The sequence below is a fragment of the Macrobrachium rosenbergii genome, chromosome 4 (assembly GCF_040412425.1).
Source record: "Macrobrachium rosenbergii isolate ZJJX-2024 chromosome 4, ASM4041242v1, whole genome shotgun sequence".
Taxonomy (NCBI): domain Eukaryota; kingdom Metazoa; phylum Arthropoda; class Malacostraca; order Decapoda; family Palaemonidae; genus Macrobrachium; species Macrobrachium rosenbergii.
Genome location: NC_089744.1, coordinates 40,716,599 through 40,741,598, shown reverse-complemented (window position 1 = coordinate 40,741,598; position 25,000 = coordinate 40,716,599). Strand labels below are relative to the sequence as shown.

Genomic DNA, 25,000 nt, shown 5'->3' with positions numbered 1-25,000 from the left:
ATACTGAATTAAAAATAAATGACCTTACAAAAAAAAGAAATGACGTAGGAAAGAACGAAAGTGCATTACCAGGAGTTTATAATTACAGTACATTAGCAGAATGCATAACAGGTTCAGGTAAGTACAACATACATACATACATACATACATACATACATACATACATACATACATACATACATACATACATACATATGTATATATATATATAAATGCATATACGTATATATTTTATTGGGGTGTGAGGGTGGCCTCAGGAAATCATACCAACAGCTGCTGGCCCATTCCTTCTTTATCTGCTTAACGAATGCAGCTGAAAGAAGTCTCACCACCAGTACGTCTCCAGGACGTTAAGTATAAACATGAGATAAAATGTATAAAATATATGAATCAGCAACGAATAATTAGGTTTTTATGTTTCAGTAGTATTATGGCACTGGTAATTTGGTAATTTGGTAATTGTATGTATGTATGTATGTATGTATGTATATATATATATATATATATATATATATATATATATATATATATATATATATATATATATATATATATATATATATAAATTTCTGACTCACGTCGGGATCAGAACCCAGGTCTCTCAGGTGGAAAGCAAGGGCGTTATCCACTAGGCCATACAAGTCTAAAAGAAGTTGGAACCTGAGAGCAACTGCACCCAAGGAATTACCTGGGCAAGCTAACTGCTTGCATACCAGCGAGTTTTCCCCAACTTCAACGACTCAGCAATGACCCAGTAGACAACATTTCATTCGAATTATCCCTTCTGAGTGAATAAGATAGAAATCATCAACACACAATCACGTGTGGAACAGAAATAAATTTCTGTCTCACGTCGGGATCGAACCCAGGTCTCTCAGAAGGGATAATTCGAATGAAATGTTGTCTACTGGGTCATTGCTGAGTCGGGAAGTTGGGGAAAACTCGCTGGTATGCAAGCAGTTAGCTTGCTCAGGTAATTCCTTGGGTGCAGTTGCTCTCAGGTTCCAACTTCTTTTAGACTTGTATGGCCTAGTGGATAACGCCCTTGCTTTCCACCTGAGAGACCTGGGTTCGATCCCGACATGAGTCAGAAATTTATTTCTGTTCCACACGTGATTGTGTTTTGATGATTTCTATATATATATATATATATATATATATATATATATATATATATATATATATATATATATATATATATATATATATATAGAGAGAGAGAGAGAAAGAAAAGGAAAAAGAAAAGAGATATAGCTTTAATCTACAATGATCCAATTCAGGTCAGGAAAAGAGAGAATCGCCCTTTGGGGGCGATCATTAAGTGTCCCGATGGCGGCAGGCAGTCGACCCTCGAAGGGAAGGGGTTCAGGAGGTTGGAAATAAGGGCAGGACAGCAGGAGGGGCCCTCGGGAGAAGATCGCATGTCACGACGGAGACCAGCGAGCCGTTGACATGGTGACAATACGGGCCTGTTGCTGCCTTCTTTCAAGACCCGTCTGTCGCACCGCCTACGGCGCTCTCAAGCTGCTCCTCTCCGCCAGTTGCAAGTTGCACATGTTGACGCTAAGGTCGCCTCCTTTCCTGCCCGCCGCCACAACAACGACCTTCGCCGCCCCCGGCGGTGTGGGCGTATGTGTGTGTCTGGGTGGTTTAATAAGGAAGGAGGACGTCGAAATTTAAGAGAGAGAGAGAGAGAGAGAGAGAGAGAGAGAGAGAGAGAGAGAGAGAGAGAGAGAGAGAGAGGTCGTTTTGCGTTGGCTAGAATATTTCAAAACAAATGTGCGCGTGCGTGTGCGTAAGAGCATATATGTGTGCTTGCAAATCAACATGAATATTACAACTACTCAAGAAAACTCACTGAAAAATTACGAATTTATACACTACTGTAGTTTTAGCAATGAGAAAAAAATAACTTAGCTGGTAATTTAAAATAAAGAATTCCATCTGTACAGTAACAATCTCCCTGTAGTATGCCTTTCATGGTGAAACTCCTAGGGTAAATATGTACGATGTCTTTACCTCCTTTATGTATTCTGACCCCTTGCAGTTTCCGGGTGTTGTGACGCCAGTTTTAGAAGCCATAATCAGTCAATTAATCCAAAGATTCCGGTCGTATGACAGATGTGTTGTGTTTACCTTGAATTTCGACTTTTTTCAAATAAAATTTTACAAAGAAATTTATTGAAATGATCGGAAGAGACAGGCCATGGACAGTGAAATAATGCAAATAATTGTGAATCTCATTAAGATATCCGATCCTAGATTCTTAGGCAAAAGCTCTCTCTCTTCTCTCTCTCTCTCTCTCTCTCTCTCTCTCTCTCTCTCTCTTTTTTTTTTCTTTTTTTTTTTACTGAAATCCAAGAATTTTGGACTCGTATATGAATGATGGACGCCTGATAATATTAACTATAACCTTATATCATTCTAGAACTCTGAAGCAATTCTGACAGCCCAACACTATGGTAAATTTTTTAACTTGAAATATTATTAATTATGAAATAATTTTCTTATGCCTTCTTTCAAGAGACGGCTGCAGTGACACTAGTGATACTTTGACATAATTTTCATTTCCATAGTATGGTCAAAATGTTTCCAGTTTCGAAACGCTATCATGAAAATTGTCGAAGTGATGATGATAATATATTTTTTATAATAATAATAATGCATAGTACAGGACTAAAGAGACGATACAGAAGCCTTTAAACAGCCTCATGAAGATGAAGAAACGAAGTTTTATTGACAGCGTAGTTGTCTCTACGCATTGCAAAATTAAAATCAGACAAAAAAAGTCATTACAAAGCCAAACGTCTCTCTTTTGACACTGACAGTACAGCGTAGCCATCGCGTACTCCTATATAACAACTTTCATTTACTTAAATGTTAGGCTCTGTGAACCCGAGAGCGCCAACTTAAAAAAGATTTTGTTCCATCTCTTCATATTTTTATAGTTTTGGTTCTAACTCTTCAGAGATTCATATTTCTGGTTCCACCTCTTCAGAGATTCATAGTTTTGGTTCCAACTCTTCAGAGATTCATATTTCTGGTTCCACCTCTTCAAAGATTCATATTTCTGGTTCCACCTCTTCGGACATTCATATTTCTGGCTCCACCTCTTCAGAAATTCATATTTCTGGCTCCTTCTCTTCAGAGATTCATATTTCCGGTTCCACCTCTTCAGAGATTCATATTTCTGGTTCCACCTCCTCAGAGATTCATATTTCTGATGCCACCTCCTCAGGGATTCATAGTTCAGGTTCCGTCTCTTCAGAGATACATATTTCTGGTTCCACCTTTTCAAAGATTCATAGTTTTGGTTCCACCTCTTCATAGATTCATATTTCTGGTTCCATATCTTCATAGATACATATTTCTGGTTCCACCTCTTCAGAGATTCATATTTCCGGTTCCACCACTTCAGAGATTCATATTTCTGGTTCCAACTTTTCAGAGATTCAAATTTCTGGTTCCACCTCTTCGCTGATTCATATTTCTGGTTCCACCTCTTCATAGATTCATATTTCTGGTTCCATATCTTCATAGATACATATTTCTGGTTCCAACTCTTCAGAGATTCATATTTCTGGTTCCACCTCTTCATAGACTCATAGTTCTGGTTCCACCTCTTCATATATTTATAGTTATGGTTCCACCTCTTCATAGATTCATATTTCTGGTTCCACCTCCTCATAGATTCATAGTTCTGGTTCCACCTCTTCAGAGATTCATTGTTCTGTTTCCATCTCTTAATAGATTCACAGTTCTGGTTTCAACTCTTCAGAGATTTATAGTTTTGGTTCCATCTCTTTAGAGATTCATATTTCTGGTTCCACCTTTTCAGAGACTTATAGTTCAGGTTTCACCTCTTCACAGATTCATAGTTTTGGTTCCACCTCTTCACAGATTTATAGTTTTGGTTCCATCTCTTCAGAGATTCATTCTTCTGGTTTCACCTCTTCAGAGATTCATAGTTCTGGTTCCGCCTCTTCATAGATTCATATTTCTGGTTCCATCTCATCAAAGATTCACATTTCTGGTCTCACCTCTTCAGAGATTCATAGTTCTGGTTCCATAGATTCATACTTCTACTTCCACCTCTTCATAGATTCATATTTCTGGATCCACCTCTTCAGAGATTCATAGTTCTGGTTCCACCTCTTCATAGATTCATATTTCTGGTTCCACCTCTTGAAAGATTCATAATTCTGGTTCCACCTCTTCATAGGTTCATAATTCTGATTCCATCTCTTCATAGATTCATATTTCTGGTTCCACTTCTTCACACATTCATAGTTCTGTTTCCACCTTTTCGTAGATTCATATTTCTGCTTCCACCTCTCCATAGATTAATGGTTTTGTTTCCACCTGTTTATAGATTCATATTTATGGTTCCACCTCTTCACAGATTCATAGTTCTGGTTCCACCTCTTCACATATTCATAGTACTGGTTCCACCTCTTCATATATTCATAGTTATGGTTCCACCTCTTCATAGATTCATAATTCTGGTTCCACCTCTTCATAGATTCACAGTTCTGGTTCCACCTCTTCAGAGATTCATAGTTCTGTTTCCACCTCTTAATAGATTCACAGTTCTGGTTTCGCCTCATCATAGATTTATAGTTTTGGTTCTACCTCTGTAGATATTCATATTTCTGGTTCCACCTCTTTAGAGACTTATAGTTCAGGTTTCACCTCTTCACAGATTTATAGTTTTGGTTCCATCTCTTCAGAGATTCATTGTTCTGGTTTCACCTCTTCAGAGATGCATAGTTCTGGTTCCACCTCTTCATAGATTCATATTTCTGTTTCCATCTCCTCAAAGATTCACATTTCTGGTCTCACCTCTTCAGAGATTCATAGTTCTGGTTCTACCTCTTCATAGATTCATACTTCTAATTCCACCTCTTCAAAGATTCATAATTCTGGATCCACCTCTTCAGAGGTTCATAGTTCTGATTCCACCTCTTCATAGATTCATATTTCTGGTTCCATCTCTTGAAAGTTTCATAGTTCTGATTCCAATTCTTCATACATTCATAGTTCGGATTTCACCTCTTCATAGATTTATATTTCTAGTTCCATCTCTTCAGAGATTCATAGTTATGGTTCCACCTCTTCATAGATTCATATATTTGGTTCCACCTTTTCAGAAATTCATATTTCTGGTTCCACCTCTACATTGATGCATATTTCTGGTTCCACCTATTCATAGATTCATAGTTCTCGTTTCACCTCTACATATATTCGGAGTTTTGGTTCCACCTTTTCGGATATTCATATTTCTGGTTCCATCTCTTCAGAGATTCAAGGTTCTGGTTACATCTTCTCAGAGATTCATAGTTTTGGTTCCACCTTTTCAGAGATTCATAGTTCTGGTTCCAACTCTTCATATATTCATAGTTCTGGTTCCACCTCTTCACAGATTCATAGATCAGGTTCCACCACTTCAGATATTCATAGTTCTGGTTCTACCTCTTCAGAGATTCATAGTTCTGGCTCCACCTCTTAAGAGATTTATAGTTCTGGTTCCACCTCTTCACAGATTCATAATTCTGCTTCCACCTCTTCAGAAATTCATACTTCTGGTTCCACATCTTCATTGATGAATATTTCTGGTTCCATCTTTTCATAGATTCATAGTTTTGGTTCCAACTCTTCATAGATTCATAGTTTTGGTTCCACCTCTTCATAGATTCATAGTTCTGGTTACACCTCTTCAGAGATTCATTGTTCTGGTTCCACCTATTCATAGATTCATAGTTCTCGTTTCACCTCAACATATGTTCGTAGTTTTGGTTCCACCTTTTCGGATATTCATATTTCTGGTTCCATCTCTTCAGAGATTTATGGTTCTGGTTACACCTTCTCATAGATTCATAGTTTTGGTTCCACCTTTTCAGAGATTCATAGTTCTGGTTCCAACTCTTCATACATTCATAGTACTGGTTCCACCTCTTCACAGATTCATAGATCTGGTTCCAAAACTTCACAGATTCACATTTCTTGTTCCACCACTTCAGAGATTCATATTTCTGGTTCCACCTCTTCACAGATTCATAGTTCTGGTTCCACCTCTTCAAAGATTCATAGTCTGGTTCCACCTATTCAGGGATTCATATTTCTGGTTCCACCTCTTCAGGAATTCATATTTCTGGTTCCACCTCTTCATAGATTCATAGTTATGGTTCCACCTCTTCATAGATTCATATTTCTGGTTTCACCTCTTCATAGATTCACATTTCTGGTTCCACCTCTTTAAAGATTCATAGTTCTGATTCCACCTCTTCAGAGATTCATAGTTCTGGTTCCACCTCTTCAGAGATTCATAGTTTAGGTTCCACCTATTCAGAGATTCATATTTCTGGTTCTACATCTTCATAAACTCATATTTCTGGCTCCACCTCTTCAGAGATTCATAGTTCTGTCTTTACCTCTTCACAGATTCACAGTTCTGGTTCCACCTCTTCACAGATTCATAGTTCTGGGTCCACCTCTTCAAAGATTTACATTTCTGGTTCCACCTCTTCAGAGATTCATAGTTCTGGTTCCACCTCTTGATATATTCATAGTTCTGGGTCCACCTCTTCAAAGATTTACATTTCTGGTTCCACCTCTTCAGAGATTCATAGTTCTGGTTCCACCTCTTGATAGATTCAATTTCTGGTTCCACCTCTTCAGAGATTCATATTTCTGGTTCCACCTCTTTAGATTTTCATATTTCTTGTTCCACCTCTTCATAGATTCATATTTCTGGTTCTACCTCTTTATAGTCTCATATTTCTGGTTCCACCTTTTCATAGATTCGTAGTTATGGTTCCACCTCTTCATACACTCATAGTTCTGGTTCCACCTCTTCAGAGATTCATAGTTCTAGTTCCATCTCTTCATAGATTCATAGTTCTTGTTTCACCTCTTCAGAGATTCATATTTGTGGTTCCACCGCTTCAGAGATTCATAGTTCTGGATCCACCTCTTCATAGATTCATAGCTCTGGTTCCACCTCTTCAGAGATTCATATTTGTGGTTCCACCGCTTCAGAGATTCATATTTCTGTTTTCAACTCTTCAGAGATTTATAGTTCTGGTTCCACCTCTTCATAGATTCGTAGTCATGGGTCCACCTCTTCACAGACTCATAGTTCTGGTTCCACCTCTTCAGAGATTCACATTTCTGGTTCCACCTCTTCAGAGAGTCATAGTTCTGGTTCCACCTCTTCATAAATTCATAGTTCTGCTTCCACCTCTTCATAGATTCATAGTTCTGGTTCTACCTCTTCATAGATTCCTAGCTCTGGTTCCATCTCTTCAGAGATTCACATTTCTGGTTCCATCTCTTCAGAGATTCATAGTTCTGGTTCCACCTCTTCATAATTCATAGTTCTGGTTCCACCTCTTCAGAGATTCATATTTCTGGTTACATCTCTTCAGAGACACATTTGTGGTTCCACCTCTTCAGAGATTCATATTTCTGGTTCAGTCTCTTCACAGATTCACAGTGATTAGCATAAAAACAAGTAATTGCTAAAAAGGCGAAATAAGACGGGCTAAATTAAGCTCGATAAGATGTAGGAGAAGAGAGAGAGAGAGAGAGAGAGAGAGAGAGAGAGAGAGAGAGAGAGAGAGAGAGAGAGAGAATCTATTGAAGAAATTGTTAAGAATGCTGGTGGCGTGTCGTACTGTTTACACCGTCAATTTAGTTGCCAATTATGCAAGATTACCGCCAATGAAAAACATGCAGGGGAATATCGAGCCATGTCTTGATGAAAAGGAAGGAAAACGGTGGCTTTGACCTGATAATCAATGTCTAACATGACTTGTTAACGTAATATGTCCAGTGTATATAAATATATATATATATATATATATATATATATATATATATATATATATATATATATATATATATATATATATATATTATGTGTGTGTGTATGTGCAACGGCTTCTATAATATTAAGTTGAATTCTCACTGACTTGCACTTGTTGAAACGGAACGAAATTACAAAATTTTAATTCATTTGCAGGCTATGTATCTGTGAAATATTGAGTATAACGGGACATAGACAGTGACGTATGCATGCATGCGTGTACGTATGTATGTCGATGAGAATTAAGAGGCTTCACTGGCGAAGGCACTTATATGGAAACCTTTTCCTACACTGTCTGCAAGACACTGACATTTTAGTGGCAGATGTTCTTCTGTAGACTTACATAAAACTAAAGAGGAGGAGTAGGGGAAGAAGATAACGAAGAAGAAGAAGAAGAAAACGAGAGAATGAGAATACTTGAAAACTGTAATGTCATGATAACTTTCTCCTGGTAAATTCTTCTGAAAATGGCTTTTAGTGACCTCTACCTCGTTGACCTCACACCACGAAAGAAAAGAAATGGGACTACTGCACGCTCAAGCGCGCACAGGTTCAGTGCCGGAGCTTATTCATAAGCCTACGAACGAGCCTATATCTGTCAGTCAAGTGTCAGAATCGCACGGGTGGAATGAATGCATCAAAGGCCTTTCCTGGAAAGAGTCATTGGGCTTTCTTGAAGGCGACGCGTGAAGTCTCAAGGACCATCTTGTTGAAGCCACCTAATGACGGAGGAATATTACCTCCTTTCCTTTCAATGGCGCCTCTTTCGAAAAGAACGGACGGATGTGTGACAGGCATTTTCATCTGGGAGTGGATCGATTTCTTGCACCTTACGTCTGGGAATTTATTTTTTCTGTCGAATATCTCATTTCTCAATTTTATAATTACCCCCAAAGAATTTGTGGATGCGACGATCTCTACATATCCAAAAATACAGGCATTAAATTGAAATCAGTAATGATTCTATAGTTCAAGTTTTCAGAAAACCGTAAACAGTAGCTTAAAAGAAATAAAACAAACACGAATGAAGATTGCGTGTCCTGTTTTGTATTTTATACATCTATATGGTCTCACATATATCATAACATATATTTCATTAATTTTATGTAAATTATCCATACATTATTTGGTTAATATTGCTGTTGAAGACCAGTCTTGTAAATCGTAAATCTAGAAGTAATTAGCCTCTGTAATTACAAACATCTTTTGGACTACTGACTCGTCAGTTATTGCATCGTTATTATAACAGAGATGAAAAGTCTACTGTTTATATGTACATATAAATATAAATACATATGTACCTCTATATATATATATATATATATATATATATATATATATATATATATATATATATATATATATATATATATATATATATATATACATATACATATATATAGATATATGTATATATACATATATATATATATATATATATATATATATATATATATACATACATACATACATACATACATACATACATACATACGTACATATATACATACATAAGTGTGTGTAAGAGTGAACCCTTGCGTATGTGTTTGTGTGTATAATTCCACTTTAAATGTTTATATTTAAGGTTGCTGATTCAAAATCTGATATTAGCCACAATCTATTTTTAAAAACTATTCATGTGTACGCATTCTCGCATAAGCAATCCAAGGCCATTCTCTTGAGTCGAATGCCTATGTCGAAAAACAAAAAAAGAAAAAGTGCTGAAGGAAGTAGGCATATTCAAATAAAGGTGAACATAAGAAAAATAGCTAAGAATAGACCCATAATATTCACCTGGATATCAACTAGAAATACTTGAATTGAACTAATTCCGGTTTAAGAACCTATAAAAGACATTAAAATTCTTGCAATAATATAGTACCGGTACGGTGGATGCATATATATACGTTCATACTAGTAGCTTTGTAGTTACATATACATTAATATCGATTCTTTTAAGTGCATGCAATATATGACACATACTTATCTACACACTTTGTATAAAATTAGAGTGAATGAAACAAGTAATCGAAAACCAAAATAAAAAAATACTAAAAATTGTACATACGAAAACCTGATCATATTTGCAAATTAGACCCTTAATCTTTTGAAAACGATAAAAGCTGTTTAGAATATCCGTACAAATTCAAGATGAATTACTTGCTGACCATTTTTAAGATGAAAATAATAATGAATCTTGCTTATAAGAATATGCATAAAAGCAGAAAATTATTTTTAACTTATTAATAAGAGATTAAAAAAATCAAATCACGCTTTTATTAAAATGCCCTAAAAAGTAAAAAATAATCTTTTGAGACACACCAGGATTTTCTTACAATTAATCATGTCTACAACAATGACAGCGTGGGCACCAAACATGGAAGGAAATGCTACAAAAGAAATTTCTTGTAGCATTTCCCTCTATGTTTGGCGCCCACGCTTTTATTTTTGTAGACATGATTAATTATAAGAAAACCCTGGTGTCTCAAAAAATTATATTTTACTTTTTAGTGCATTTTAATAAAGGCGTGTTTAAATTTTTTTTTTTATACTTTTTGATTTTGACAGAAATTGTGACAGATTTATGACTGTAACTAAAAAATTGAATGTGATAGCCTATCGAGGCCAAAGAATTTTTGAAAAATCCGTATTCTACAGAGTCAAAGAAGGTATGAAAAATCCGAAGAGTTTCATACAACTCCTGAGATACTGGGAGAGGTCAATGTAGGGTCACTAGAGGTCACTGCTGACCTACTGATCATGTAAGGTTGTATTGTCACCGGGACTGAGTAACGATGCAAAATTTCAAGTCCATCGGACGAAGGGAACAGGTCGAAAATTCAGTTACAACATTTGACAGACAGACAGACAGACGCAAAAGTCAAGATAAATAAAAGCATGTAAAAAAATAAACAATGTAATTATTCGTAACAAAGCTAAAAAATAAGTTTAACAGAGAGTCCAGGAAACAGTAGAAATTATAATAAAATCTATGCCTTATAACTGAGCAAAAAATCATCGAATAAAACGATATGAAACTGCTTACGTATTATCACAAAAACTTACCTTGACGAAAACAGGTGGATCTTAAATGCCAACGACAAAAAGGCGCTTACCCGATTCAGGGTGAAAATAAATTAATTCCATCTTGTACCTACCCAGTTTGTATTACATTACGAAACTACTTTTTTAATTACTACTACTACTACTACTACTACTACTACTACTACTACTACTACTACTACTACTAATAATAATAATAATAATAATAATAATAATAACAGTGAATGTAATGATCGTGGCCATCACATCATCACAGCAAGTAATTCAATACTGAATATATTCGATATTAAAAACATATTCAAACATCACACAAGACGTAAGTGACCAAAATCCAAAAAATAAAAACGATCTAATCAGATAAACACTTATTAATGTGTGTGTTTTTTTATCTCCGATCAATATTAACAAGGAGGAGCGCGCGCCCACACATACAAACAAATATAGCAACAACAAATAACGAATCACAAACCTGTGCCTTCTCTTCTTTTTCTTCTTCTTCCCCGCCGTTAGATTCTGTGCATCGTACAACTTGCTCATAGAATCGGAAGAGTCCAAACCTGCAAGAGAGAAAGGATATTATATTATTATTTATTATTATTATTGATGAAGAATTTTGATTCTGAGCTGATGATTGTAAAGATTTTCCCTTTGGCTCTTGATGGGCCACTAGCATAGATAAAAAAAACGGAATGTTAATTAGAAAAGATGAAACCAGTCGGTAAAAGCAGGTGACTTGTTGCCTAGGAACCAGCAGCAACCGTAGACGGCCAGTGGTATGAAGACAACCATCAGCACTCGTGACGTAGAGAAAGAGTGGTTGTCAGGTGTAACTGGTATAACAAAGAAAGAGTGACTCTGCATTTATATATATTAACACTTATTTAGAGTCCACGAAATATCAAAAATTGTACACACAAAATAGTGAGCGGACACAAGAATATACAAACAAAATGCCAGCAAAGTAAATCGTAATAAAATAATGTAGAGAATAGTTTAACTTACAAGTTGGTCGGTGGAGGGCTGCTTTGGTAGTTAATAACGGGAGTTTTACATTTTCACTTATTATTATTATTATTATTATTATTATTATTATTATTATTATTATTATTATTATTATTATTATTGCAGTAATAATCATCATTTTAGCTTCATTCATTTGTAATTCATTTTCACTATTGTCGTTACAATAACAGACGTTCTCAGAGGAGGTCGACTCATAATATTGTAGAGACGAGAATGAGTCCTCCATCCACAAATAAAAATCTGGTAGGATTACAGACACAATAAGGGCATTGCTTCTAATGAAACTTAAGGGAAATAAATACATCATTGCTTCTCTTCCAAAAGAAGGAATCCACAGAAAACCCCATAAAGAACTTTGTTCCGTACATTGTGGTGATCCTTAACGAAGTGACACAAGGTTTCTTCTTAACTATAAGAAACACAATTGATTTTCTCAACTGGTTTTCTGTGCACAATAAAGAAAAATACTCACTTGCATCCTCAGTCGTTACAAATTCTATTTTTTTCTTTATTTTGTTAAACCCATTAATTTAGTATAGTTCTCCCCTTGGGGCTTTGTTTCTTTATGTCTGGCTATGTTCTCACATATTACTTGGTTGGTTAGCTGCAGCTATTTTAGATTTCCTCCGTAGGAATGATTGCAAATTAATGACAAGAATAGCAATATTATTATGAAGAGTGAAAAATAACAAAAACGATTATTATTGGCATTCGTATTATTACTATCATTAATTAATTCATAATTCAAACATAAAGGAAAAAGATGGCAGTAGAAAAAGCATTTTTAGGTATGAGAAAAACTGGATTCTCAGATTTTCCTGATAACTTACCAGAAAGACAGAAAATAAATATTATGAAGAACTAAACGAACCACAGTAAAAAAGATAAAACAACCTTAGAAATAACAGAGATCATAAGCACGAGAATAGCAAGTGGAAAAGGAAGTATTTGAAGAAAAGTTCAAGATAGAAGGAAGGGAGTAGGAGGAAGAGTATGGAAGGAGACGTAGGGCCAGATGAAAATGGATGAAAAAGGAGAGGTAAAGGCTATGGACTAAAGAGAGAGAGAGAGAGAGAGAGAGAGAGAGAGAGAGAGAGAGAGAGAGAGAGGGGAGCGGTGGTGGAGGGGGGGGAAGGAATACTGAGAAGCAAGGATAAAGAATTCGACAACAGGAAAAGAAATTGCCTTGGCATAATATGAAGGAAAGGATCGTGGGGTGAGAAACGGAAAAGAAGAGGCGGTTTTAACAAAACACTGTTAACAGGCCGGAGGAGACAAGAGAGAGAGAGAGAGAGAGAGAGGGAGAGAGAGAGAGAGAGAGAGAGAGAGAGAGGGGGGAGGAGGGAGGGTTGGGTGTGGGGGGTTGCAAAGGACTAGGGTTAGTCGTGGAAAGATCTTAAGTCCGCTCCTGGAGTGCTTTGGGGACCAGCCTTGCGGGCCATTGAAGCCTCTCTACAACCCGGAGTTCCGCACGGAAATGGCCGCATGCGTTTCCCATGAGGCCGCGACCGGATGGCGGCTCCACACGCTTTGTTGGGCAGTTGGTTTTTCAAAATGTACTTTGGGGGGTCATTTATACTGTAAAAGTTTAAACTACGCGTTACCCAAAAAGAGCCGCGGGGTTGGGGGCTTATGGAGATAGGGGACATATATGCTGGGATGGGGGAGGGGTGAGGGATGGGGGTGGAACCATTGGATGGAAGGACATGAAAAGGCACAAGAGAATAAGTGGGAATGTTGAAAAATGAGTGAAGCATGGATAAGGTAAGGCATAATGGTAATAAGTATCCGAATACTTGTATTTGCAATAATAAACATATTAATGATTAGAGATGAACTGAAAAACTAACGAAATGAAAATAAATATTAACATTTATATACACAAGAAAAAATGAAGAACTGATTGGACAAATATTTAAATAAATACGCAAAACGTTGCAAGGAATAAGTCTAACCACATTCACCAATATTAGTAAGGAAAGATTTAAAGCAACAAATAATTAAAAGCACATGACAATTCATCCTTCTTATCATCTTCAAACTCTCTATTGTTCTACGATGACTTTTCAAATACATTTAGCTCCAGAATGCCGGGCTTTAATTACTCAGCTGATAAACAACCTTGTTCAATTGTTTCTAACAACACAATAGTTAATGCCTGTTTTGTTTTCCATTTACACGTTTAAGGTCTTCACTTGAAAAAAAAACGATAGTAATGACAATGAAAGTAAGATGATTGTGGTAATAATGATCATAATAAAACTACTAGTGGAAAAATGATCACAATCAGAATGGCAACAGAAATAAAAGAAAAACCCACAAAACCGTTAATTCATTACCCTGATGGAGTCAGTCCTTGATGGGAAGATAGGACACGCTTGGTCCATCTACTGTTCAGCTGTTGAAGTATCGTCTACTTTTAACACATTAAGCTCTTTCAAACTCTTGTTAATCATGCACTCACAGAAGAGCTTGTCAGGCTCTGTGAAACGGGCGGTGTTCTACTTTTTCGTATATAAAGAAATTTTTTACTTTTGTGACGTTCCTACAATTTTTATCTATTTATTTATTTATTTATTTTGTTCTTCTGAGTATGTTCAGTCTTGTGCCAAGAAAAAGGAGGTGGTGTTCGATAACTCTCTAGTTAGTAATGATAAGAAAAACATGTACTATGGGACTAGGGACAAGTCTTGTGACATGGAGAATCTTGCTCTTCAAAGAAGAGAAAATCCACAGTATGGTATACGAGTATATGCTTGACGGAAGAAAGCTAGCCTGTCAGGATTATCCTTTCTTCAGGGACAGTTTCACCTGAAACCAGATTTCTTAAATGAGGTTTCTGACAAAAGGAAATTAGTGTTTGTGCAAATTACCACTCAAAAACTTCATAGCGACTGACAGGTTTAGCGGCGATTTTACTTTTTTTTCTTTATTAGCAAATCGATTTTACTTTTTTTTTTTATTAGCAACTCGATTTTACTTTTTTTTTATTAGCAACTCGATTTTACTTTTTTTTTTTTTATTAGCAACTCGATCGTTTGCCGAAAATGTCAAGATCTTTCAGACTTAGTCTTCAAGTTTTACTTAACAGCGAATTGAATTTTCATCAGGAGGAAATTTCAGAGAGTTTTGATGATGTTTCACGATCTCTGGAAGAAGTTCGTTAAACCTTTCATTGTTTTCGTTGACCAATTAAAAAAAAAATAAAAATTCATGGAACCAATCCAAAACGGGTTTCGGGGAGGGAGTTCGGATCAAGGTCAGGTTGAATGTACTTCTGACATATTCCCTTTGGATGCAAATTATTCCTAGAAAAAGTAAATTCTATGTCAGTTGGTTATTTGTAGCTTTATATTTGAAAGCATAAAAATATTAATGAGCAAAATTAATGACAAACTGTCTCATATATATATATATATATATATATATATATATATATATATATATATATATATATATATATATATATATATATATATATATATATATATATATATATATATATATATATATATACAATGTGTATGTGTATATGAGACAGCGGATAGACCAAAGGATTTTTCCTGCTCTCTAGCAATCAAATAATTTTCCATATTAACGTAACAAACTGGAAGTTAATACTGGGTTATTGAAATATACACTTAAAATCTTCTCTGCACCAAATCAACATGATTCTTCGAGTACGCTACATGTGAGCATTCCTTAATTTCCTTCTGTTTCAGTGCAATCATTCCCTGCTGTCCTGATCCTCACAAGCAAAAAGAAAAAAAAAAAATCTTCCTGCGTTTCTACCGATCGCTCGCTAAAGGTGAACAATCACCTAATGCATGGCACTCCATGGCACTCCCAGTTAGAAGGCATTACATGCTTCGCACTCTCCTTCAATGCCCTTAAAGAAATCCACAGAGACACCAGCTGATGGATGCCTATTTTCCTCTCTGCCTTTCTCGCGCAGATGTGTCTCTTTCCTCTTGTCTTCTTGTTTTAGGGGCAATCATCTCCTCTTCGCTCTTTTTTCTTTCGGTGTCTCCAGGTGTCTCATTCTTCCCTTTCCATAAACTGCCACACCTTTCTTCTCCCTTCTTTCTATTAAATTATTTTGAGGTAGTTCACTCTTCCAGTCCGCAAGTCTTCTCCTCTCACCAACTTCCCTCCTAAAAGATACCTACTCCTTTCCCCTAAAAGTGAGGAGGATATGCGTGGCGCGAGGTACTTAGGAACATATAAGGTGTCGCTCGAGTGAGCTGCCGTCAGTCCCAAGACGCCCATAGCCCGGACAACCAGATGTAAAATGCATTGCCCACCCTCCCCCGGGACCAATCCTCTGCCCTAATCACACTTTTACGCCTCTCTCTCTCTCTCTCTCTCTCTCTCTCTCTCTCTCTCTCTCTCTCTCTCTCTCCAATAGGTGCTGCACCTTCGAAGGGAACACTTATGCCTCATCTGGTGATTGACACTCACCACAGTCACTTTCTCTCTCTCTCTCTCATTCAATAGGCGTTGCACCCTGGAACAGAACACATATGCCACATTTAGTGATTGACACTCAACAGTCTCTCTCTCTTTCTCTCTCTCTCTCTCTCACTTGGAATTGAACACTAGCTCCCCATCTAGTATTGGACACTGAATCTATTTCTCTCTCTCTCCCACTCTTTGCGCAGTCTGACCTCAGATACACAACCGTTTCCCTTCCTGAGTCAATCTCACATGGCATTTTTCTCTCTCTTTCTCGTGCGGTTGAACCTGGATATAGGCAAGATCTGCACTTTGGATATAGGGAAATAGAATCTGATGAACTAGTAACTGTGCGCGCGCGCGAGTGGGTTTTTTGAGTATCTTTACTCACAAATCAAAGCCATGCTACCTCCTCCACCTGTTTCATACCTTTTCTGGCATCAGTCTACGAGGTTTCTCTTTGTAAGTTTATCACCTTAGCGTTCAGTAAATTAGAGTGTCGTCCAGCATTCGCATTCGATATGCCTTATACTCTTCAAGATGCTGTATTCCTGCTAAGTTCAATTGCATATGTGGAGCACACGAATAATGATAATTATCATTACTAGACATCCAGACAGTGTGTATTAAAGAAGACTAAACATTCGTCATCATTCTTAATATGTAAAAAAATATCGCAGAATATTCGTTTCAACTTTTGGTGTGCCTGTCTCATTAAATATTTACACCTTCACGTTTTCTCTACTCACATTTCTTACCTCAATTTTCTAATGCATTAATTAATCGCTATAATACTGAAACCTTTAGAATTATCTCAATATCACGCATTTCAAATCTAGATTATTACCATTAAACAATAATTCGACTTTTTCACAGTTCTCTAAGTGCCATTTTTCCCAAATTGTATCGCACTGCTTTTATATTAACTTCACGACTTCCTTGCGTGAGTGCTTTCACTTGTGATTTTGCTTATTTATCTATATTACGATTATATAGCGCATTTCCTTGCGCTTCATGAATACAATTTGATTCTATATGTGTTTAAAGGAGAGAGAGAGAGAGAGAGAGAGAGAGAGAGAGAGAGAGAGAGAGAGAGAGAGAGAGAGAGAGAGCACTTTTTACCATTAAGACTAAGCGCTTTCAAAAGTCTTCAATTTTCCAGGTTGCGGGCTCATCTTAATACAAAGGTAACGCAGTTCCCAAGTTAAAAGACGGTTACACCATACCTTCCTCAAAGAGAGTTATTCTTAATTAGACTCGCATAATGGCATTAAAATAGGCCTGCGACATTAAAACTAGGTAAATATTTCTCATTATGTTGCCAAATGGAATGGTCAGTCTTAAGACGGTACCCGTCCACCGACGTGAACACGACCTGAAGAACAAAGAAAAAAGAGGATAATGATTACAAGATAACAAATCTTCAACATGAGGAATAAGGTAATAATAATATCAAAGATAATAATAACCAAAAGCAAGAATCATCACTATACAGATTATCAAATACCCGTTCAGTGGGTATTAACTGTTGGTGAGAGAGAGAGAGAGAGAGAGAGAGAGAGAGAGAGAGAGAGAGAGAGAGAGAGACTTCCACTGGTCTGTTCCTCTCGGAGGTGAGGGAGATAGACCAGAACGCCGAAGAGAAACGGTAACTGTCGAACTCTAACGGGACTATTTTGTGATTTCTGACACCAGAAGGACCATCGTCCGTGTCACTCATGTCTCAGTGTTTGTTCGGGCGATCTTTTTCATTAGCGATTCTTTGCGCTGACGTCACCATGGTTCATCCCTTCTGAAGTTTTTAGTTAGCAATTGAAAGCTATGGCTAACGAGAGATGCTCGTTCTCTCTGTATGTTCGTCTCAGCTCATTACCGACTGCATTTTGTCAGCGTGGTTTTAACGCTTTGACCTTCTTACTTCTCAGTCATTAAACTGAGATGTTTACTGGAAAATATTTCTCTCTCTCTCTCTCTCTGTGTGTGTGTGTGTGTGTGAATACATCAGCTGAACTGATACAGTCGAAGGAAAACAATCTATATTCCTCTGAAGTCCTGGCAGTGAGCAGCAACGCCCCACCACCCGAGCGAAAAGGCCCAAAGTTAAGTTCGGGGCAAGGAAGGAACGGCAAGAGAACGTCCTCCTAAACCGATAAACTTGAGCTCAGAATTGGATAGTAACGGACAGTCCACTGTTTTAGGTCATAGAATGTAAGTTGTTTAAATATCAAGGTAGCCCTGACACCTGTTAGGTGTGGCTTTGTAGTCTTCTATGGTCTGTACGCTTATCGGTATTGTCCCCTGAGAGTATATTGTCAAATGAGTTTTGAAGGCCACTCCTACCTTGACACGCTCCTGTGGGGGATCTGTAGTCTCAAACCGTGGTGTATGTTCGTCAGTAGGCTATTGTCTCTGTAGTATATATATTTATGGCTTCTGATACAATGTACCAGTCCTTCGTCAGTGGCTTGGAAATAAAGTCGAAACCGGTCAGGACCTACACCCTGTTCATATTTTTCATCTGTGGTAATGTGATATATATATATATATATATATATATATATATATATATATATATATATATATATATATATATATATATATATATATAGCCTATATGTGTATACATTACGGCTCCTCGTTAGAAAGAACATCAGTAATCTCTCTCACTCTATCTCGTCTTTCACAAAACCAGAGAAACCATGCGTAGGTGACTAACAACCTTCTCTGTTCATTCCTTTAAACATTATTATAATTAGTTAAGCACAAGAACATACACTTGGGACCGCTCTTTTACCATGTGCGAGGTTTCTGACCTCGATAAGCTGGCTTTGGGACACCTACGTTACCATTTGATAGATGTACCGCCGCCATCGAACTCCTCACCTAATACTGATCTCGGTCAAGATAGCCGTTAGTCTCGAACGGCCAAAAGCGACACACACACACACACACACACACACACACACACACACACACACACACACAAACCAGCCCGCGATGACAGCCCTTGGCACCACCGTCTGCAAAGTATGGAAGGACACTAAGGAGGGAACACCTCAAAAATACTAGCTCACCTTGGGAGCCAGGTTCCAGTTCCACTTACCGAGTAAGTAAAGAAACGCTCAGAGTAGAGGTATTTCACTCTTGGTTTGTTGCCCAGCCTCCCGCTTATGCTACACTTTCTTTAGCATCGGTGGGAGGCTTTGTATTGCATGCAAACAAAAATAAACAAATAAACGAAAACCCACAAAGCTTCTACTGGTAACAACATTTGTGTCGATGTGTAAAGATCTGGAGTCTGCGTCCTTCTTCTAAGTGCTGCCTGATATCCTGGTTTTAGGTCAAATATTTCATTATTATCTCCCCACACTTTTTCTCTGTAAGCGCTGCCGACAGATGGCTTTGTCGTGATAAATGAACAGATTCTCCACAACGAAAGGCTTTTCTGTGGTCAATGTTATCAACCGTAAAAGTATAACTTTAATTGAGAATTTATGATGATAATGTCGAATTATTTTTCTTCTTCCATGTTTCCATAGTCCTACGAGCATTGTGTAATAGGATTAAACATTAAGAGTACCCATATCATATTACTTAATCTCATGGGTATATATAATGACTCATACAGTGCTACGTCATAATTATAAAATATTGAAGAGAATGGTGGAATATCTTAAAAACTGATGTACAGTAGCTAAATAAACTGGTAAATACAATTACAGTACTTCCGTGACAGTTAAAGACAAATTTCCCCTGCGGACTGTAATGTAGCATAAGGCAGTTAGCAGGATCCTGTAGATAATTTGTGTTTGCGTCTTTTGACTTCTGGGTAAGATCCTCGACAAAGATATTTTTGTGCGTCTGTGTGTTTACAGATAGATACAGCATTTTTGCGTGTGAGTGTTTTGCTGGACTGACCTAAAACAATCCCAGACCTCTGGATTATCACTGCTTGCAGCTCGACAAAGTGTTATGGCTTTGTTTACTTTCGCAGGTTTCGGCTTTGCACTTTTCATTACACTGATAAACGAGTTACAAATGTTATTAATTTCATTACCTTTACTATTGACAAATTCCTTGCATCTCTTTAGTACCCTGTATGTATACTGACATAGTTCAAAATCATTTCTTTTCATTAATAACTAACATAATAAACATACCTCTAATGGATGGAATAACTCTCACCGCCAGAAATACCGACGTTAATTGTTTGTCACGGAGCTCCTACAAAATCTGGCCACAGGCGTTGCACGAAACACCGCCTACACTTCAGGCACAGAAAACCGAGCTTTTCGCAGGAACGAGGCCCGTGGCTACTACAAGAGAAAATATGGTACAACGATTGAAGTAACTAGAAAGCAGCTGGTTTCTTTCATACTTTAGTATCACAAGAGGCTATTACATTGATGTTGCAGGTAGACCTATACCCAACTATTAAGAGAGCTTAGGACTTTTGGGGTTGGCAACATTCCTTTATTGCCAACGGATACCAAAAGCTTTTATCTCGCATTTCTGTTTTCATAGTAACCGATCAACTTTTACGACTGCGTAATTAGCTGTCGTTTTACTAATGCGACCTAGATTAATGTGTTCATGCAGACGCGCATTAAAAGGGCCTTACGTACTTTTTAATTATTACAAATGACGATCACACTATCCAGGGGTATTTTCTTGCAGTTTCTGTTAGCTATTCAATGAATAAAACTAAACAAAGCTGAGCGTGTTTCAGTGGGAAGTCGTTTCTTTTTTTGTTTAGAATGACCGGTTCAGATATATCTATTAAGGTTTGCCAACTGTCTGTTTGCCTGCATGTCTGTCTGTATGTGTGTCTGTAGCTCTGTTGAGCAATTGCTTCACCATCATTTCCTGATCATGAGAGTTCACTGTTCCTAAGGGCTTCAGTTTGACTTTAATTTTGGTTATTTACTAGTAAAATCCTTTACGAGAGGAAGAGGGACAGTGGAAAAGTAAAGAAGTGAGATTAGTAAAAGAGCAAGAATATGGGAAACACGAAGAAAATTGGTAGATAAAAAAGGGGAAGAAACTTAGCTGACCAAAAACCAGACTTAGGTAAAAGAAGAATAATAGAACAATGAGAGAGAGAGAGAGAGAGAGAGAGAGAGAGAGAGAGAGAGAGAGAGAGAGAGAGAGAGAGAGAGAGCCCTTTACCGTCTCTAAGGACCAGATATCCATGTCATGTTTACGATAAGGGGGGCTTCCCTCCACTCATTAGCATTAATTAAATACACTGCATTCCTTTAAAAGCTTTAATTACCCCGAGCAAAGAGAGCAATTTTTGAGAAGCCTTTAAAGTAAGACGTTGGGCTCATTAGTGTTATTATGCAGGCAAGCCTTTCCCCAAATCCTCTCTCCCCATCCCCGGGCCCCTCACCCCTCCCGAAAGAGGTGGGGCCTCTATCCCCAGCAACCTCGCAACCACCATCCCACTCCTCCCTCGTCCCTCCTCCCACAGAGAAGCTTCAACTACACTTTCCCCCCCTCCCCATCACACCTCCCTTCTTGTCCACCCATCCCTCCTAGCGAAGATGCCCTAATCTTCCTCCCCCTCCCCCATTCATGTCTCATCCCCACCCACCTTTCCCCCCTTCACCCTCTTGGAAATGTTAGTTAATTAAGACAAATTCCAGCGCCAGAATGGGTGCCAAGGGAAAGAGTTCTTGCACGGGCAAAAGGTTGGGGGTGAGGGGGCAGTGAGGAGGGAAGAAGTGAGGGGGGGTATAATTACCTCACTACCCCGAATTCATCCAGCTTCTCTAATGCTATCTTCTTCTTTTTTCCGTGTACGTTCGCCCGTGCTGATGATGATGATGATGATGATGATGGCGGTGGTGGTAATTATTACGAGAGTGAAGCTGGCACAAAATAACACAGTAAATAGCAATAATCTGGACAGTACTTTTACCTACAACTTGAATACCAACAGATTCATTAACAGAAATGGCTAAGGTGATCAGTCAATCCTAAGTCGTGCATGCTAAGTAAGATTGACTCGGAACTTAGACAAGGCACCTGAAGACGGTTAATCATTGAGAGTTAGGCATTGCTATTAATGTTATGCTGATCGCCTAACGCCCTTATCCAGCCACTCTGATGAACACAAAAGAAGGTGGAAAGATAAAAATGTGGGGCTTGACCATGCAGGAATGATAGATCACTCTCCTCGGCGACAGAGGGAAGTAGGTCACTAACTTAGCCTTTACGAAGATTTGAGTTCCAGAAGACAGACAGAGAGGAGAGACTCCTCTTTCGCTCCTGAAAACATTTTTTCAAAACAACTCCTGTAGACAGAGGCAGTGGTATCATCAAACGGCCAAATGACAGACGATCAAATGAGGTGCTGTGATCGGGATCAATGATCATGGTAATTGCCTTTGATTTATCTTAAATATGGAAGCAACCTCCGACCAGTATAGATATAATAAGTGGTATCAAGAAAAGTACACACGAAGGCGAAAGCTCATTTTTTTTTTTTGGCTGATTACATACTATAAAATACACAATGTTTCCATGGCTAGACCAAGTGCTCTAATCATCGAAAACAATGGCAGAAGAGAAACGGAATCATATTAGATATAAATAAGTTATACTTATAAGTCAAAAGGAAGTTTCGAAAATAAGATTTGGTGCAGTACTTACCAAAGTTTCCCTTGTTCGCATGATTGTAACTTTTCTTCTTCCTTCTAAGCATTGCGGAAGGATTCAGTATGAATACGGTAGTAGGCTACTCAACACTAAACAATCACAAGGAAGTGATTTGTTGAAATCAGCGAAGTTTGTCATCTTTACTGCTTCGCTGACTTCCAGGAAATCTCTCTCAGGAAGATAAAAATTGTAAAAACAGTGGACCTTACCAATTGATAATGTGCTGTATCAATTTTTTAAGATTGAGTAAGGATGACGTGAAATTGAGGGCCCTCTGTCTTTTAACAATAGTTTAAATAATGAGATTTTTTTCGTGAATTTAATTTTGTGGCAAAGAGGAGAGAACACCCGGTGAAAATCTACAAAATCGAGGTCAAAACCGAAGGTCAGAGCGTTAGGTCATTATCCGTGATGGGAGAGAATGGCAAAAGGCTCTCATGAAACTGGAATATCCTCGTCAGAGCGGAAATTCTGAAGGGAAAAGTATCAGTCTCGAATCTAATGATCGGGATCAGCTGTCTCTAAACATTTGATATTACCAACTTGAAAAATTTAGTCCTAAAAGCTTTGCTAAGGCATAAGCGTCGACAAAACATATAATAGAAATAACAATGAAAAATTAAAGAATTGGAATTGGTATCTCTCTCTCTCTCTCTCTCTCTCTCTCTCTCTCTCTCTCTCTCTCTTTGTTCAATCCTAAAAATGGCTGTCAACGGTGCCATCTTCTCATCAAATGAAAATATCGATTAATAAAGTATTTCACAAAATTTTTAATACTGTAAAACGAATGAATATACATAAAGATGCATCAGATGCAGCAAACAAATACTCACACGTACACGCACGCACACACACACAAAGGAAACTTGAAGCATAGACGGGGAAATTACTTATTTCAAATCGTCAATGTGCAATTAAATACATCAAAATGAATCGAAGCCTTCATAATGGAATACCATTTAGTTATATTGGTATATGCAGATAATCTCCATTCTCGTTTCACCTCCCATTGAAATAATTATACAATACGTAGAAAAATGATCCGAGATGAGAGAGAGAGAGAGAGAGAGAGAGAGAGAGAGAGAGAGAGAGAGAGAGAGAGAGAGAGAGAGATTATTGCAAGATACAGAATGATCTGATCAAATGGGTATAAACACATTTAGCTACAGAACAGCAAGTGAACAATATAGAATTCACCCGTCAGTATCCGTATAAATATAAGTTAAGTGCACACGCATTATGTACATACAGTATATATATATATACACACACACACACACACACACATATATATATATATATATATATATATATATATATATATATATATATATATACACATAAGAGAGAGAGAGAGAGAGAGAGAGAGAGAGAGAGAGAGAGAGAGAGAGAGAGAGAGATTGCTCTAAAGATATCAACGTAAGAATATAATCATCATAATATCCTCAACGGCCTCTTTACCAGCGCAGTCATCACCACCATCTCCACTGACATCACTATCATCACTATCCGTCTCTTTAGCGTTCATCACAGCATCCATTGATCTTCGCACACGGGATAATCTCCGTCTCGCTCAATTGATGTAACAAATAATATCGAATGAGACTTTGCCAACAGGTTGTTGAGGGAGAGCCCGGCTGTCGGGTGACTTTGGTCCTACTGTCCGAGAGGCCTTAGGGATGAAAATTCCCTTTTGGAGAGAACTTATTTGAAGCTTAGGGCCAAGAGCCCGTGGCACTGCGTTGCCCCCAATCACTCGCGTTGCGCAGTCTGGCCTCGAATTCTACGTACCGATGGACCTCCATTGCATAGATAAAGTATAAGTATATGGCCCTTACGGCCATATGCTATTTGGCACCATAATGGCTCCCGATCACTCGATATTGCTTCTTTTGTGTCGGCGAGCTCAAGTAGTTCCTCTGGGAGGTT

The 25,000-nt window shown here is 37.7% G+C and overlaps 1 protein-coding gene across 2 annotated transcripts in view; it reads right to left on the bottom strand.

The window, feature by feature from the left end:
• The window catches only part of LOC136833036 (visual system homeobox 1-like), a 335,854-nt gene that overhangs the window by 96,014 nt on the left and 214,840 nt on the right, over positions 1-25,000 (bottom strand). For both annotated transcript variants that reach the window (XR_010851362.1, XM_067094690.1), the window contains one exon: positions 11,400-11,487. Coding sequence is in view for 1 of the 2 variants with exons in the window: in XM_067094690.1 (XP_066950791.1) it covers positions 11,400-11,487 (88 nt within the window). In the remaining variant the exon portion in view is untranslated. The remainder of the gene's footprint in view (positions 1-11,399; positions 11,488-25,000) is intronic.